This window comes from Tasmannia lanceolata, unplaced genomic scaffold (assembly GCF_043159265.1).
Source record: "Tasmannia lanceolata isolate RefF3 unplaced genomic scaffold, GAP_Taslan_0.1 ptg000054l, whole genome shotgun sequence".
NCBI classification, from domain to species: Eukaryota; Viridiplantae; Streptophyta; class Magnoliopsida; order Canellales; family Winteraceae; genus Tasmannia; species Tasmannia lanceolata.
This window is the reverse complement of record NW_027518731.1, coordinates 3,102,890-3,121,479: the sequence shown is the minus strand read 5'-3', so window position 1 is coordinate 3,121,479 and position 18,590 is coordinate 3,102,890. Positions and strand designations below refer to the sequence as shown.

Genomic DNA, 18,590 nt, shown 5'->3' with positions numbered 1-18,590 from the left:
CGAAGTTCACGAGTGATTTAAAATCCAGCACGACTAACCCCCCCCTTATTATTTAAACAGCTATGAAAAGGTTATTATGGTCAGGGGTGGTTATTCTGTTATAACTGAACAGAAATAACCGAAATTTGGTAACCGAAACCGAACCGAAAAAAGATTCGGTTATTCAGTTATAACCGAATAACCGAATTGTGGGAGAAAGAGAGGGAAAAAAGCAAAATCCTGGTTTGGATCGGAGGGCTAGATCATCCGATCGAAATGATTTTGATGATCCTGCGGAGTGCTAATTAAGTTGTGATCAATCAAATTGACGGTTTTGATGAACCTACAGAGTGCACATATAGCACTGTTTTTTTGGAAAAAATAAGGTTTTTATCATAATTTATGTTTTAACCGATTTTTTTTTAAGACAACCGAAACCGAATAACCGAATTTCCAAAAAAACTAACCGAAATGGAAAAAAACCAAATCAAACCGACCAATTCGGTTCGGTTCTTCGGTTATAACCAAATAATGCTAACCCCTAATTATGGTTCCCAAAAAGCTCTCCAAAGCCAATTAAAAAAGAGAAGAGAAGCTGAATTTGTGCAATTATTAGTATAGAGATTTTATATGATGTGTGGCGGTATAAACCTGTATTTTTCAAAAATTAGGGAACGGCCCACTCCATAGGATGATCCAAATCGTCCATTTGTTGGACCACAACGTAAATAGGGTGTGCCCCAAAAATCATTTCCATAGGGTGACCCTAACCCTCCTATCTGCCCCTCCTATCTATAGAGGGTCTGCACATTATGGAAAGTTGGAAACATCTATAGACGGAGGATTATTATGGAAATGATTTTTGGGCACAAACTATTTACGTTGTGGCCTAACAAATGAACGGTTTGGATCACCCTACACGGTACTTTTTAAAAAAATACGGATTTATACGGCCACACATCATATAAAATCTCTGTATTACTGGTACTTCCCGACTCCCGTCCTTAACCAGTAAATAGATTCTTAGTAATCTTAAACCCATTTGTAAAAGGCAAAAGGCAAGTACCCTCTTTGGCACTCTTCGTCTCGTCTCTCATTTCTAATCACCGTTCTCTTTAGTCTTTACAGCTCAAAGCGGAAAAGCTAGGGTTTCCGTTTTTCGCACTCCAGAGCTAAAACTCGTAAGTCCTCCCCCTCAACTCCATCTTTCTCTGATTTTTTTTCGCCTCCCATCGTTCTTCCTTTACCCACTTGAATTTTCTCTGCAAATTTCTGCATAAATCACGGTATGAGTGACGTACGCTTTGAATAAAAAATTAATGTATTAGGGTCTGTGATGCAGAAACGTGTTCATGTATTTACTGATTTTTAATCTATTGTCATACTGATTCTGGGATACAGAATTTTCTCATGGCGTATTGTTTTGGCTTTAAAGATTATTTTTAGGACTTTTGTGTGAGTTTGTTTCAAGAAAGAAGAGCGCAGGGTTGTGAATCAGAACCACGCAATTTGGCTAACTCGAGTAAATGAGAGGAGACAGGTTATGTGGAGATGGAAGAATGTGGTAAAACCTGTTGTTTTCAATCGAGATTACAATAGGTTAGGAGTCTTGTGTTCATTCTGGTGGACAGATCCTATTGTAGGGTTTATTTCTTTCATTCTTGATCTTTGTGGAGTTTGCTTTGTGCGAGCAGTAATAGATTTTGTTTTTTAGAGGTTTTGTGTGGGTTTGTTTCAAGAAAGAAGAGCATAGGGTTGTGAATCGAAACCACACAATTTGGCTAACTTGAATAAATGAGAGGAGAGAGGTGATGTGGAGATGGATGAATGTGGTAAAATCCGTTGTTTTTTATCGAGATTACAATAGGTCAGGATTCTCGTTTTCACTCTTCTGGAAAGATTATAAATGTAGGGTTTACTTCTTTCATTCTTGAGTGGAGTTTGCTTTGTGCGGGCAGTAGTAGATTTCCCTTTTAATCTGTCAGTCTCTTTATATCCCTAACATGATGCTGTGTCTTAATATGCTCTGAGCTGATGTATCATTTTTAGGCTTCAAGTCAAGGACAAGAGGCTGAAGCTCATGCCAATCGTATTTAATCGGCCAAGGACGATCCTTTTTTGAAACTATCATGTCAATTAAGACCTTGCTATCTGATTCCAACCAAACATTCAAGAATTCAAAGGTTTTATAATATCTAAGGCCATCTAGAATGCTTCTAGCTTCTGCCTGGATATTGCTTTCAATTCCATAATAATGAGAGAATGCAAAGATAATCCTACCATCTTGATTTCTAATGATCCCACCACGTCCAGATAAGCGAAGATTATCCTTGGACGCCTTGTCAGTATTTAATTTTAGCTCACCTAGCTCGTGCCCTTCCCAGCAACATGAGTACCTCTTAAGGCTTTTTGATAGTTCAGGAAATATCTCAATGCTGCCAAGAGCCATCTCTTCCCAAGAGCAATTTGAAGATGGAGAGAATGAATTGACAAGCGTTTCCCCCCCAAGTAGTCACAACTTTAATTAACGAACTAATTGGCTTAGAAGAACCCTCCATGCGCATATTGCATCTCTCCCATCATATGTCTCAGGTTATAAGTGAGGAATGCCCTTCAGAGTAAAATCGAAATTTGACTTACTTTTCTTTTTGGGTAGCTCAAACCACTGAAACAACCTAAATAATCAAGAAGAGGCACCCCAAGATAGAAAGAAAAATGATACCATATAGTTCTCGCCACATCATTGTCAATGAATACATGATATATCTCATACTCTTTAGGCATTACACAACACATACTTGGAAGGAAGTGTAATGAATATTCCTTGACCGGCTATTAACAGGGACTGCATTCATAAATTTTTTCCAAATGAAGCATCCAAGTTTCGCCGAAATTCCTTCAAAATGAATATAGACCATCTTCTCTTTGGAAATTTAGTTTGTACCATATTCCATGTTGATTTATTAGTGCAGTTGTCTGATTTATTAGGAGTCCAAACTCCAAACTAATACATCTTCATTATCAATTATCCTGACCATAGATGCTTTAATGCCATTAACAATGCTTTGCGAAATATTACGCTCCACCTGGGAAAGTTTTCACACTCCAGCTTCATTTATAACATCCTTGACCAGTAACTTAAGGGACTTATATAAAACACTCATAACTCAAAGAAACCGAGTGATATTGGTGGGGAATGACCGAATTACCCCTCTTATAATTTAAGTGACTTAAATGACACCTTAATGACACATACAGATTAGAAAATGGGCACTATGATGGTCCCCATCAGTAACTTTCCCTCGGTGAAGTATGTTATAATGATCCACTCATAAAAAATTGTTAAAGTAGGTTTACCATTGAATGATAAAATCTTGTTTTTGATGCCTTTTTTTCTTATGTCTTTTGAATTAAAGTACCTTTGATCAAGAAATAGGAATCACATGTACTTATTATGCAGCACATCAATTTTTGTAATAGTTCATGATTTATTTATTGCTGCATTTCAGCATGAGCGGACCATTTGATTTCCTTTTTTGTTTGTATGTGTAAATGGATAAATAAATTTGATAAATGTGTATTTTCAGGCTTCTATTGTTCTGGATTCCTCTCTTTGACTACTGATTTTTTTTTTCTGGCTGGATTTGCAGATAATATCTGGGAGACCATTCACCGTGCATTAAGAAATCATTTTGAACATGGCAAATTTTACAATAAATAGTATATTGGAGAAGGTGTGGTTTTGATTAAAATGGATTGTTTTACTTGTACTTTATTTTACACGCTGTTCTATACTTTCGGAATGATTTCGTTTCACTTCGCCCCTAACATGTTTTAGTAGGCCTGTACTAATTCTTCTCGTTTGTTTTGTAGATGACGGGTAAAGATAAAGATTTCAGATATATGGCAACCTCAGATTTGCTCAATGAATTAAGCAAGGAAGGATTCAAAGCAGATACTGACCTGGAGATCAAATTGTCACAGACTGTCCTCCAGCAACTTGATGACGCAGCGGGCGACGTTTCAGGGTTGGCTGTGAAATGGTCTGTGTTTTGCGACTTCATTCGCATTGGTTCTATGGAAGTTTATCTCTCTCTCTCTCTATCTCCTCTTCCTCCTCTCTTTCTTCAACCTTTTGCTTTCTTCTTAGGGTGAAATTGCTAGACTCCTGTCCAATTTCGCACAGGAACAGGTCTGTGTTTTGGTAACCGACACGGGTACTTAGTGTTGCACTTGACAAAAGTATTGGATGTGTAGTCTTGGCCTCATGTGAATGATTTTATGTACTGTTTGGATGCTGCATTAAGTTTGTTATGACATGGTTACTTAGTTTTTGCATGTTGATTTTATTATGTCTTCAATTAGTGTTGTTGCTGGGTGGCATTTCATCACTTTCCACTTGATTCCACCCAACATCCAAGCCCAAGATGATTTAGTTATAAATTTTGATATTTTATGAAATTTAAGGTTTCAATGGGGGGCGTAATAACTTAAACTTATCTAAATGCAGTGTTTATCTTTCATACACAATCCTTATAGAACTTAAAACCTATCGTCAATTTTAATTTAATGTTTTTTACATTTTGGAAATGCTGAAAAAAGTCTGTATCACTCCTAAATGCATATTGGCGGAATCTAGCACATGAATTGGTTAGTCCATTTAGAATTCGCTTTTCATTTACAACTTTTTTCTTCTTTTGAACATGTAATTCATCAAAAAAGGAAAATATACAAAGCAAGGATAGCCGAGGGAGAAAAAATGAGAAAAGAAAGAAAAAGAGAGAAAACAAGGAAACCAAAGCTCAGGCAAAAATCTAAAGAGCTAACCAAGCAAGCAACACGGATATCCAGACAAGACAAGCTACAGAATTTGGCATTTCTGCCCAAACAAGAACATCTTCACACCGCACCATGAATTAGCTAATTTATCCGCTTTGAGTTTCCTTCTTGTGGATATGGGTGCAAGTCCACTCCTCAAAAATTGAGCAAATAGCCTCCATTTTTCAACAGAGTCATGGGAATCACTAAGGAGGCCACGACTCGTCTTTGTGCCAAGAAATGGTACTAAAAGTCATCCTGAAAACACTTTACTTGTCATCAAATGATATGGAGAAGTAAGCTTGCCTTTTAGCCAAGAAATGGTACTTAGAGAGTCACCGTTGAAACACTTTATTTGTCATCAAATGATATGAAGAACTAATGAATATTGGTATCAAATCTTCACATTCTTGTTTCTTTAGAATCTTTCTGTCAGAACTGACTGAAGGCTTTCCCTTGTTTTTCTTTCTAATGTAGCTTGGCACTGTTGGTGAAGAAGGTCAGCGAGGATAGGGTTTTGGATATGACGACCACTCTGTGTCTTAAATTGGTAAATGGAAAGGACAAGCATCGTGATATTGCAAGCATAGCCCTGAAGACAATTGTTTCGGTGGTCACTACCACTGCCGTTGCACAGTGTATTCTTGTATCTCTTACTCCCAAACTAACGATGGGCATACCAAGTGCTGTAAGTTCCTATATAAATTATCTTATTTGCTTAAGATGCATAGAATTGTCGAGTTTGGGTGGAAAACTGAACGAATCTTTAGATAACTTACCAGCAGTTACTAACCTATTGTGATACATGTTACACAATTTGTTTTCAAAAGAATCAGCGTTTTTTAAAAACGAAGAGCCACAAATTTCGTTCATTGTCCACATAGAAAATTGAGCCTATCTCTATATAATAACCAGAAGTAGTAACCTATTGTGATGCATTTTAAAAGAAGGATAATACTTCTAAAATGGAATCCCGTACTGAAAATAAAGAAGGGGAGGAAAAGGCCAATCTGGCCACTTTCACGAGTTTTTGTGAATTTGTGGGGTTACGTGCCCCTCCTTCTCTCTCTCTCTCTGTTTTTTGTTTTTTGGGCACGTGTCATGATATGTGCCCTCTATCTCTGAATGAATCTTACGATTTACACTACAATACGATTCAAGCCCTATTAAGATTTACGAATCGATTCTGATTTTCAAAACATTGATTTAGTGCATGTAGGTTGATGAGATCTCAATTTAAAAACTAAAGCACAATATCATTTGTCGCTTAGAGAAATGCAAAGCATTAGCTATCGAGATAAAATAAAATTGGTGTTGATACTTCACTAACTTTGATCTCCATTTATGAGTCTCTTATACTCTGTTATTGATTCTTGTTTGCCAGGAATCAAGCACAGAGATTAAGTGTGAGTGTCTTGATATCTTATGTGATGTTCTGCATAGATTTGGCAATCTGATGACAGCAGATCATGCGCTACTTCTTAGTTCTTTGTTATCCCAATTGAGTTCCAGTCAAGCCAGTGTCAGAAAGAAGTCTATTTCCTGTATTGGTGAGTTGAAATAAATTAGAGGCATTGTGATACCTTCTTAGTGTTTACTTATAGGATACTATTTTCATGAAAATACTTTTGTATGATCTATATCTACAACTAACCTTTCGGTCCAATTAGTAGATGTGATTAACTGTGCCCTTTTTTTTATAGCATCCCTTGCCTCTAGCCTTTCAGATGATCTGCTGGCCAAGGCAACTGTAGAAGTTGTTCATCTCTTGAAAAATAAGGGCTCAAAACCTGAAATGACCCGATCAAATATACAGATGATTGGAGCTTTAAGGTAATTATAAAAAAAGGGCTTCATGTGATTAGCTGATCTTTGTGCTTCTTAGTGTTTGATTATTTGCGTAGTTGGAATTCATAATTAACGGAGCATGATTAAAATATATTTATTTCCTATACACTTGCACATACACAGTACATACAAATACATGCGTGCATATACATGCACACACACATATTAATCATGGTTTTGACATATGTTTTGGAAATGACCTTTTTTTGGGACACCTTGGTCCTTATTGACTCAGTTGTCAAAACCAATGGGCTGCATTCATACGCTTTTGTGACAGCACTGTCACAATTATCATTATCTCTTTATTGAATTGTGTTACCATTCAAACGACAAATAAAAACCAAAGGGTTGACATTGATGCACTGTTTTTTTGAAGGACTAACAATTTATCCTTTTCCTTTTGTTTTCCGATTTATATATTTTTTGGGTGCTAACTTTTTGTTAATGTAGTCAGCTTCTACGTTAGACTATTCGTTACAAATATTATGCATGGGATCATTTCTTGATATCTATGATTCATTGTTTTTGCCTACCATTTTCTCCTTTGGAAATCTTGTTTTTTCACACAATCCCGAATATGTTGAATTAAAACTTCAATCTATAATTTGATTTGGTATTCTGAATTTTTTTATCATTGTAATGTTTTAGTCGTGCTGTTGGATATCGCTTTGGACCCCATCTTAGTGAGACAGTCCCCTTGCTGATTGATTATTGCACCAGTGCATCCGAAGTCGATGAAGAACTTCGTGAGTACAGTTTACAGGTATTTTGTGTCTCAAGATTTTGTAAAAACTATCTAATATGTCCATTCTTTTCTTGTTTCAAACTTGTTTTTCTTCGGGGAATTGTTGCTTCATACCTGCTGCACGGTCCTATTTATTTTGCTTGCAGGCTTTGGAGAGTTTTTTACTTAGATGTCCCCGGGATATATCTTCATTTTGTGATGACATTTTACATCTTACTCTGGAATTTTTAAGTTATGATCCAAACTTCACTGATGACATGGAGGAGGATACTGATGATGAGAGACATGAGGAGGAGGAAGATGAGTATGTTAGTGATTATTTACGTAATAAACTTTAATTTTCTGGGGACTTTGCTTCATATAACTGAATTTTCTTGGGACTTTGCTGTTCTTTCATTGTTGTAGCGAGAGCGCAGATGAATATAGCGATGATGAAGATGCAAGTTGGAAGGTTCGAAGAGCAGCAGCAAAGTGCTTAGCCGCTATAATTGTTTCTCGCCCAGAAATGCTCTCGAAGCTGTACAGGGAGGTATGTATTAGACAAACACACCTTGAAGTCTGCTATTTTCCTAACAGAGAACAGATAAAAAAATTTATTTCCATTTCTTATTAGAATTATGGAATAATAGTCATCTCTCTGTTTGTTGCTGTTGCTTTCATCAGAATAAAATCTTCTAGAATGATTTGCATTGTCTAAAATGATTGGGTAGTGGGGTTTGGAGGAAATAATTAAACATTCGATTCTACTTTTAGGACTGCTACAGTGCTGTTTTACTATTTAGTTATTTTGTTTTGAGTGGAACAGTTTTTAACAGTTTCCTGTTAAAATGTTTTTTTGGTTCTATTGACATCTTAGTATTTGAGGATAATATCTTTTCCTTACTGTGCAGGCTTGCCCTAAGTTGATAGAAAGATTTAAAGAAAGGGAAGAAAATGTCAAGGTATTCTTATGTATGCTCTCGTAATTATTTTGCTTCTCATGTGGTTGATTATCTGATAGAAAATGCAAAGTTTTTCTTATATACACTCTCATAATTATTTTGCTTCTCATGTGGTTGATTATCTGATATTTTTGCGTTGTAGATGGATGCGTTTAATACATTCATTGAGTTGCTACGCCAAACTGGAAATGTTACCAGGGGACAGACTGACATGACTGAATTGAGGCAAGTGGATACCGTATTACCGTTTCTTATGCATGAGGGGATGTTCTTAGTTGTTGTGTTGTGTATGTATGTGTTCATAATACACACTGAGAAATTCAAATTAAATCGAAGCTTCAAAATACAAATTTTCTGATTGTCACTGCCCATTCTTTTAATAATCTTGACCAAACTTAGATGGTTTTGTGAATATACGGACAGATGTTTCTAGAAAATTTCAGCACTTAGATCTTGTTATGATCTTGCATTCCCAGCCAAATGTAATTTTGGGGCTGCATTCCCAGACTGACTCATTACCGCTTGAACGAAGAAATGACATCTTTGATTTATTCCAACTTGTAGTAATGTTTCAAATCCTTTGTGTCCTTATATCATGGGATTAATCATTTATGTGCTCTAGCATCAATTTGCTAACAAAATCTTTCATTAGACAGTCTCTTTAACTTCTTTGGATTTTGCCTTGGATAAATGAAATGGCATATTGTAGACAGACTTGTTCTTGAATGAGTATATTGATCGCATGATCCCACTTAGAAGTCTTAAATAAATGCTGGTTAAAATTTTCGTTTGAATTCCTCATCGTCACTGGTTTTTTTCACTTAGGGCCTGTTCAGTTGCGTGCAGGAAACGGAAAGGAAAAGGAAATGACGTGGCAGAAGGAAACGAAAAGGAAAAGAAACTACTAAGAAAGCAGTAAGAGTGCGCATTCAGTTGCCAGGAAACGGAATAGAAACAGTATAGAAACAACAGGAATGTGCATTCAGTTGCCAGGGAAACGGAAAAGAAACATCACAGAATATGTTCTTTACCACATATAAAGCAAGTTATGCCCCCTAAGCCTACCAAATAGTCCACTAATACAAAAAAATACTCAAAAAAACTTAAGAAGCAGATTTTAAAAGCAATATAATGGAACCAACAAGAAAGAGGGAAACCCAAGGTAACACCCTCTGTGGCACCACCTCTCCCCTTTCATTTCGCAACTCCTCTACCTCCTCAACCCTCTCGCTGCTCCGATACCTGGCTCTCTCCAAATATACGTCTAGTTGTGACTGAGCCTCCGCCAACGTCCCGAATGAGCGGTAGCATGCTCCGCTAAATTTGTCAACTTGCTCATGGCACTCTGGCCAAGTGTAGTAAATCCCAGGCCTCCTGCCCTTAAAGACAGCATAGTACTTCTGCTTCCTCATACTCACCTAACAAAAAGACAACATATTTTCGATGAAAAGATATCAAAGCATCATCCAAATGTTAAAATAGAAAATATGCACCGTCTGCTATTAACCGCCATCCAAATGTCAAAGATCCCATACAGATAAAAATAACTACCGCCATAACTACTGACATCCAAAATAAAAGCTACCACCATAGCTACCAACATCCAAAATAAATAACCACCATCCAAAATAAAACAAAGACTGTAAAGTTCATATAACAGTAACTACCACCATAACCATCACCCAAAAAGTGTCATAAAAGCATTGTTCATATAACAATAACTACCACCATAACCACCCTCAATCATCCATCTGTTGCCTGATGAAACGAGCCATCTTCCTTCGGATGTATGACCTCCTCTCATCCTCCTCGTACATGATGAAAAGATGCGCCTGAGATGGATTTATTGTGAGGTACTCCGTGGTCCTCAACAAGATATCCTGCGAAAAACCCCCAACCCCTCTAACAGCTTCGCGAAGCTGTGCAAGGTAAGCAGGGGCACGATCACCTGTGAGGGCATCGACAACCTTGTCCATGCTTGTTGAGAGACGCGACATACTATCCAAATGTGCCCCACCCTGGCGAGTCCTCTGTCGTCTGGTACCATCGCGTCTTAAGGGAGATGTCTCACTACCACCATTAGTAGGATTTGCTTCTGGAGATGGTGGGTGGTGAGACATGGGGGTATGGTCATCTGCAAAGTCATCCCCAATGTCATCAAGACTGACTGGCTGCGAACTTGCTGTGCTTGGATTCTCACGCGTCCTAGACCCGGCCCCTTTCGCGAACTCATCTCCAAAGATTTTGCACATATCGTCATGCAAAACATGATGGGTAGTGAAGTGTTTCTTATGTTTTGGATGAGCATGTGAGAAGGAGCGTAAAAAATAAGAAGATATTGGATATGATATTACTATAAGAAGATTGTATCTTGAGAGGAAGTGTTTCTTACAACGACGTAGTCATCGAGTGTTTCTTACAGCGAAGTAGTCATCGTAGACCTCTTTCTCGCAGGTGACCATTTTGGTGTCATTGTCCCAACCAAAACCGCTTCTACTGAGGATGATGCAAACACTCTTGTATGTTTCTTTCATAGTCTTGATGCGGTTTTTTATGTGCTCCTTATTGAGTTGGAGGTTGAAAAAGGCATTCATTGCAGTGGCCGCAGCTACATAAGCATGACCCTTAAAACCATTTGGGATTTTGTACCCCTCTGCGATTTGAACTAGAAGGGTATCTACGAGCACCTTGTCCATTTGGTCATTCCAAATGACATTCTTCCCCCTCTTCTGCGAGGTTTGTGGCGCAGTTGTCATTTTGATTCAATATACACATATATGTTCGTTAGGAGTCATACATCCATATAACAACCTGAGATGTATAACTTGAATAAATACACATACAACCATCAAAAGATACAGCATACATCATCCAAAACAACTAGCTACTATCTTCCTTCAAAATTTTAATCCATCACACTTGAAACAGTAAAAGAGTCATATAACCATGAAAACATAACAAATTTACTCCAACTATATATGGAGTGAAACTATAATCCCCTAACGTCAACGACGTCTACTGAAATCATTCCACATCTGTGTGGTAAGCGTGTTTATAATTTCCTCTCCTGCTCGTTTGTCATCATCCTTGATTGAGGAGGAACTCGTGGTATGTCCTCATCTTCCACAGTTTGTAGCAAGAGTTGTTTAGCTAGAAAGTTGTCCACATCTTCTAGTATTGAATCATTAGGCATGAAACGCCGAATATGATTATGGATGCAACAACATGCTAAGAAGATGTCAATCTGCTTCTCGATATTGTACATTGGTTATTCATTAAGAATATTGAAACGTTTTTTCAAGACGCCAAATGTGCGCTCAATGACATTTCGACAGGACGAGTGTCTATGATTGAACAACTCATTACTAGTCCGTGGGCGCCGCCCACTCCACTCACTTAGGTGGTATGCGGTCTTACGATGCGGGGTAATGAAATGTCGTAAGAGAGGGTACTGTAAAACTTTCCTACAAATAAAAAAAGATTCTATATCAGCAACTAGTAATAAGTGAGAACTTGTTTACTAGAATGTAACTATGTCATATACAATGTACCTGGAATAAGTGGAATCTTGTCAGCTCTTGTTAATGCATTCACTAACACTCTCGAGTCGGAAGCCGAACCCTCCCATCCGGCTAGGATATACGTGAATTTTAAGTCAAAGTCACAGGCCGCCAAAACATTTTGAGCTATAAAATGCTTACGACAAAAGTAGGCAGGTTTGTCTTCAATACGTACTTTAGCACGTATGTATGTCCCGTCTATTGTGCTGATACAATCCTTGAAATATGGCATCCACCTTGGATTCCTCTCAATCTGCGATGGTGTCTCACCTGTCGGTGGTTTGATGAAGAAATCTTGCATACCCAAAATTGCCTTTAGTACTTTGTTGAAATACGTCGGAACAGTTGCCCCTGAACGCGCACATGCTCTAATAGTCTCAACCCTCTGATTATGTGCCACATTATGCAAGAAGATGGCAACTTGCTCCTCCACCTTACAATGGATTGTATCTTCTAGGGTTCTCGCCCGTTTAAATATTTCAACAAATTGACGAAAGCAGCTGACATTCATCCGTAACAAGTTCTGACAATGTTCATCTGAATCGTGACAAAAGAAATGAACGTACGACGCGTTAAGTAATTGCTTTCATAGGGAGCTCTATGAAGATACTTTTTGTAGTACTCTTTCCAAAGTACTAACATAGCAGCAACACCAGCCATTAGTAGTGCGACTGCTTGCCCAACTAGCTCATTCATACGCTTCAACTCAGCTCTTCGCATAACAGCTTTCTTTTCCTTGTAGGACGACGAGGCATCTTACTCTAAATAAGAAGTCAATAACTCAATGGAAAATACAACACAATCACAAATAAGGCATCTTAAACACAATAAAAAAATAAGATAATCAACACAATCAGAAACAACACAATTAGAATAAACACTTCCTCCATAAACCATCCATCCATAAACCATCAATCAACCCATACACACTCCCTCCATAAGCCATCCAACCATGCATATACCATCCCTCCACAAACCATCCATCCATACACAACCACTCTATAAACCTTCCAACCATGCATATACAATCCCTCCACCAACCATCCATCCATACACAACAACTCCATATACCATCCATCTATAAACATTATTACCCCCATAAACACCACCAAATTCTCCAAAAAAAAACCCACCACAAATACCACCATTAACACTACCATATTCTCCAAACAAAACCACCAATAAAACATAATAAGATGGATCCCCATCAAATCCAACATAGCAAACCCCCCATTAACACCACCACAAACAAACCCACATTAACACCTCCATGTCAACCGTACAGCTAGTAGCTTAGACATGTAATCACACACAAAAAAGATCAACAACAAGATAATTTTGGTATCACAGACTAATAAAAAGCTCTACAAATGATAAGCATAGCTGATTATGAAGCAATTAATAGATAAACCATTGTGGTTAACCCCACACACAATAATAAGAGTTCACAACAAATGATTCAATCAGAATTAAATACCAAATCGGAAATGAAAAAACTCATATCACAGTTCCAAATCGGAAAAATAATTTTTATTCCAAAATCCAAAATGGATAAACACAGATCAGCCCAAAAAAACGAAAAAAGAGACATCCGCCCAAAAATGATCCAAGCCATTTCAGTGAATTATTACCATTTCAGCCATAAAAAATCACATTAACACCTCCATGTCAACCGTACAGCTAGTAGCTTAGACATGTAATCACACACAAAAAAGATCAACAACAAGATAATTTTGGTATCACAGACTAATAAAAAGCTCTACAAATGATAAGCATAGCTGATTATGAAGCAATTAATAGATAAACCATTGTGGTTAACCCCACACACAATAATAAGAGTTCACAACAAATGATTCAATCAGAATTAAATACCAAATCGGAAATGAAAAAACTCATATCACAGTTCCAAATCGGAAAAATAATTTTTATTCCAAAATCCAAAATGGATAAACACAGATCAGCCCAAAAAAACGAAAAAAGAGACATCCGCCCAAAAATGATCCAAGCCATTTCAGTGAATTATTACCATTTCAGCCATAAAAAATCACTCATTTTTCATTGGTCTAGATATTAAAAAAAAAACAGCTTTCTCTCAACTTTCTCATTGTAGCTTGTTGGGAATTGTAATGGTGAACAAGAACAATTTAGAGTTAAAGAGGGTGCATCCATCAAATCAAGGGGGTTTCCATATTAGTATTCTTCTTTTTCCTTTCAAGAAGTATATAATGCTTAGCTTGAGCAAAAGACATGTTCACTATAACCAACAGAACATAAAAGGAGCTAGGGTTTGAGAAGTTGAAAAATATTGGGGAAATTTCAAAATCCGAGAAGAACTCAGTAAAAATTACAGAAATTAGAGAACCGAAAAACGACCTAGGGTTTGAGAAATCGAAGAAATTTGGTAAAAGAGAGGAGAAGTGGAAACAACGTCTGGTAAAAGAGGGCAGAATAAACGAAGGGGAAAATGGGAAACGAACAAAGAGAGGAGGCGTACCTATTTTGGGAAGGAAGATGCGTGGAGGAGAGGGCCTGCAAGTCCGATCGCGAGGTTGAAGAAGAGCCGCTAGGGTTTATTTTTTTCTTTTTTTTCTCTCACGAGTTCTTCGAACGAAGCGTGTGAGAGGCGTTAGTCGAGGAAAATGATAAAAATCCGAGGGTTACAGACGGATTCTATTCCACGGAAATGATCCCTCCACGTCGGAATAGTCGGATTCCACGTAAGTGTAATGTTTCTTAGTGCTTTCTATTTTCTTTTCCGTTTTCGTTTCCCAGGCGCAACTGAACAGGCCATTAAAGGTTTGCTTTAGATGGCAATGTTTTAAACATTTTCTTATTGGTAATTTGAAGTACTTTTTATTTATTACGCTATTCTCTTTGATTGTGATTGAACAGTGCTTATCATTTCACATCATCATCACTATATTCCTTTTTTTTATATTTTAAAATTGACATTTATTATTCCAAGAAAGAGCCAAATACGGCACAAGCTGTCCCCTAACAGGCTAAAACAGTACCCCTTACATATAGTAGAGTTAGCTTACATATCCGTTCTATTTTACCCATCCCCATTACATTACCCAAGAGCCTAACTTGAATCGAATCGAACAAAAAGTGCCAAATTTGTGGGCTCCATTGAGTCAGGATACGTGTCCGCCATGCCAGACAGACGACTCCACCTCATTCCAACTGGTGAATTTAAATTTCAAAAATCCCGCTCGAAAACCCCGATCTCCGGTGGCCTCCGCCTCGCACCACCACAAAGCTCAGGTGAGTCCCATTAAATCTGGTCTATCTTCCGCCATCCACGCCATTGCCTACTTCCACTAACCCCAAAAATCAGAATCCGGCCTCACGCCACCTCCCACGACCTCGAATCCGAAACCCACGGCTTTCGACAACCAGATCCGGCGACTCCATTGCCAAAACTGGCAACCCACAGCCTCCCACAGCCTCCACGGCCTACAGATCCGGCAACCCTCGGCCTCTATGGCCTCCCACAACCTACACAGTTCTAGATCCGACAACCCACGGGCCTTCCATGACCTCCACGGCCCCCACAGCCTTCCACGACACCAGATTAGGCCTCCACATCCCCAGATCCGGCCTCCGCGGCAGAACCACACTCCAGATCCAGCCTCCACAACTCCAGATCCGGCCTCCACGGAGGGGCTGCGGCCTTCCACGACATCAGATTAGGCCTCCACAGCCCCAAATCCGGCCTCCGCTGCAGAACTACACTCCAGATCCAGCCTCCACAGCTCCAGATCCGGCCTCCATGGAAGAGCCGCAGCCTTCCATGGCACCAGCACATCATGACTGGGAGCCTTCAATTGAGAGAGAGAGAGAGAGAGAGAGAGAGAGAGAGAGAGAGAGGCGCAAAAACCCGGCCTCTCCGGCCAGATTTGGCCAGCCGACGGCCTTCCTCCCGGCCCCTCCCCCCGAATCCATTCTGAGAGAGAGAGAGAGAGAGAGAGAGAGAGAGAGAGAGAGAGAGAGAGAGAGGACCAGCTCCCCTCCCTAGGGTTTTCGTCGCCCTAAGGAGGGAGCCGCGAGTCGACGCCCTAGTTTTTTCTCCCCGCGTTGGAAAAAATTCAACCCATCCGTCTTAATTCTTCCGTTTATTTATTGTAACTATCACCATTACTGTTATTATTATTGTTTTGTCTATAACTTCACGTGGGTTTGAATTCATGTGGAGGAAGGTTATCCTCACCCTTCTTAAGGAGATACCAATGGACTTTCACATTCAGATGTTTCATGTGCATTTTGAAAATTTCCTCATTAAATTGATTATAAAGAAGAAAAATATCCTCTCCTAGGATTTTTTTCTCAATTTATTCTTCATACCTACTCATTCTGATTGCTTATATCAATGGAAAATGACAATTTCTTTGGACTAAACACTCAATGTGAGAATTGGAGTGGATCAACAAGTACGACTTCCGAGTTCTGACGACACGCAAATAGGTTGCGGTCTCTCCTAGGTCCTCCCAAGTTTGTTAATTTCTATTGGGTTTCGGGTCTTAATAAGATTCTGACAATTGCCCGCCTCATACATCGAGATTGGTGTATCTTGATTAGATGCATCATGTGCCAGACCTATTGAGGAGACTGTTACCCACTTATTCTGTGTTCCTTCTCGACTAAGCTGGGACCTTCATTTTCCGCTATTTGATGTGAGTTGGTGTACGCCTAGGACTATTGAAGCTATTGTTGAGGTTTGGTCTACTGATTTTCTCTCCCTGAAAAGGGTGAATCTTGTGGAGGATTTGCTTGTTGAGTTGTTGCCTACTTGGGGGATGGTATGGAAAGTGTGCAATAGAAAAGTTTTTCAAGATAAATGACATACATAACATTTCATACGCATTTCATATTAGTATAAATATGTAACACATGCTGGTATAGTATACCGCTAATACAGTATGCATTTCAGTTTCGGTATGTGTTTCATTAGAGATTAAATCCGAAATTTTTTTTTTTTCATTTTGTCGGTTTTGTGGAAATTTAATGTTTTAAACGGTGATTTTGATGGCTCTTTCTTCCATTCTCAATCCAGTGGGTATTTGGGGAGTAATAATGATCGTGGAAGTATAGTTAGGTTTGCTTATCTGGTCCTATTAGAGTTAAAGATTGCTGAGGCAGAGGTGCTTGCTCTTCTTTAAGGGTCAAGACCGATCATTTCTTCGGGTATTAATCATCGGCAAGCACATCGTCCATATTGTTTGTGTATGATGATCCTTACAACATGGTTTCTCTTAGGCTTTCCACATGTCAAACATCTTTTCCATCCAATTTTCTGATCCCAACAAAGTCATCACCTTTGCCCATCTAATAACTTAAGGGGAGGGCTCCCTTTTACTCGCTTCAGTTAATGAAAAATTGACCACTTCGCTCATTAACTAGTTTGAGTCAATTCCCTTTTATCTAGCCTGAGTTCTCATTTGAGTTCAAGTTTTGAAACACTAATCTAAACAACCAATGCATACTTGATTCAAATTTGTGGGAAGTTTTACAAGACATTAGATGACGAATAAAAATGATCTTTGTAACATTTTCGTTTTGTGGAACACTGGTGTGTTGTACTTCGTAAAGTAATTTCAATGTTGATTAAATGCGGTTTGCAGTTTGTACTATCGCATTTCATTTCAATTTGTTATTTACATTTTGTGTCTATTGGAAATGAGCTACACCTTGGTAGCAGCTGATGCTAATTTTTATCTGTTGCAGTCCGTTATGGTTGCTGAAACAAGAAGTATCTAAAATTGTTAAATCTATAAACAGACAGCTGCGAGAAAAGTCCATCAAAACGAAGGTAGGGAAAGTGTTGTAGTATTTGATGACTCATTGTGGGACAATTCTGATTTGCTTTTTAATTTGTGTGCAGATTGGTGCATTTTCTGTGTTAAAAGAACTTGTTGTTGTCTTACCAGACTGCCTCGCTGACCATATTGGATCACTGGTTTTTGGAATTGAAAAAGCATTGAGTGTAAGTTAAACCTGTATGTGTGAGAAATGATTGATGGCTGGTTTCACTTCTATGTGTGCTCATATGATGCACATATGATACTTCCAGTTCACCTCCTTTTTCTCTTCCAGGACAAATCTTCCACCTCAAATTTGAAGATTGAGGCTCTCATTTGTACTAGATTAGTCATGGTGTCACACTCACCTTCTGTTTTCCACCCTTTCATCAAGGTAATGAGCAAACCTTGATCTCATATCTTTTCAATGTTGTTGCTCTCCTAAGAAGGTGTTTGCTGCTGCAATTTAATTTTCTTGTGCATGTGCATTCTGTGATTTTCTGGAGTACTTGAACAATGAGGGTTTGGTTAACTTTTTCCGATGCAATGTTTGAAACTTCCAGCGGCATTGAACAGTTTAACTTTAAAGGTTGGAAAGTAAGTTAACAGAGTTAGGGCCAGATCAAACAAGAATGGAGAAGGGAATTAAATTGTAAAAGGAAATCAGACACCTAATTGTATGAATGATGTATGTAAAATTAAGGAGAATGGAGGTCTTGCTATTAGATATATTAAGATGGGGGATAAGGCGCTTATGGGGAAATTACTTTGGAGGGTGTGGGAGGAATGATAAGCCCTTTGGTGCAAAATCATTGTGGATAAGTATTATGTTTTGCAAAAATCTTTGGTTATCTTAGATATAGTTATGTTATGCTTACCTCAAGAGGGCGTGAGGGAG

General features: G+C 38.4%; 1 protein-coding gene across 1 annotated transcript in view; it reads left to right on the top strand.

Annotated features, from left to right (window-relative positions):
- The first annotated feature begins 1,005 nt into the window (after positions 1-1,005).
- Positions 1,006-18,590, top strand: part of LOC143864689 (cullin-associated NEDD8-dissociated protein 1-like) — a 55,380-nt gene continuing 37,795 nt past the window's right edge. The window contains exons 1-14 of the mRNA XM_077375443.1: positions 1,006-1,160; positions 3,630-3,713; positions 3,853-4,022; positions 5,275-5,485; positions 6,182-6,347; positions 6,501-6,630; positions 7,294-7,408; positions 7,537-7,694; positions 7,796-7,919; positions 8,281-8,331; positions 8,474-8,556; positions 17,619-17,703; positions 17,776-17,877; positions 17,988-18,086. Coding sequence (XP_077231558.1) covers positions 3,678-3,713; positions 3,853-4,022; positions 5,275-5,485; positions 6,182-6,347; positions 6,501-6,630; positions 7,294-7,408; positions 7,537-7,694; positions 7,796-7,919; positions 8,281-8,331; positions 8,474-8,556; positions 17,619-17,703; positions 17,776-17,877; positions 17,988-18,086 — 1,530 coding nt within the window. The 5' untranslated portion in view covers positions 1,006-1,160; positions 3,630-3,677. The remainder of the gene's footprint in view (positions 1,161-3,629; positions 3,714-3,852; positions 4,023-5,274; positions 5,486-6,181; positions 6,348-6,500; positions 6,631-7,293; positions 7,409-7,536; positions 7,695-7,795; positions 7,920-8,280; positions 8,332-8,473; positions 8,557-17,618; positions 17,704-17,775; positions 17,878-17,987; positions 18,087-18,590) is intronic.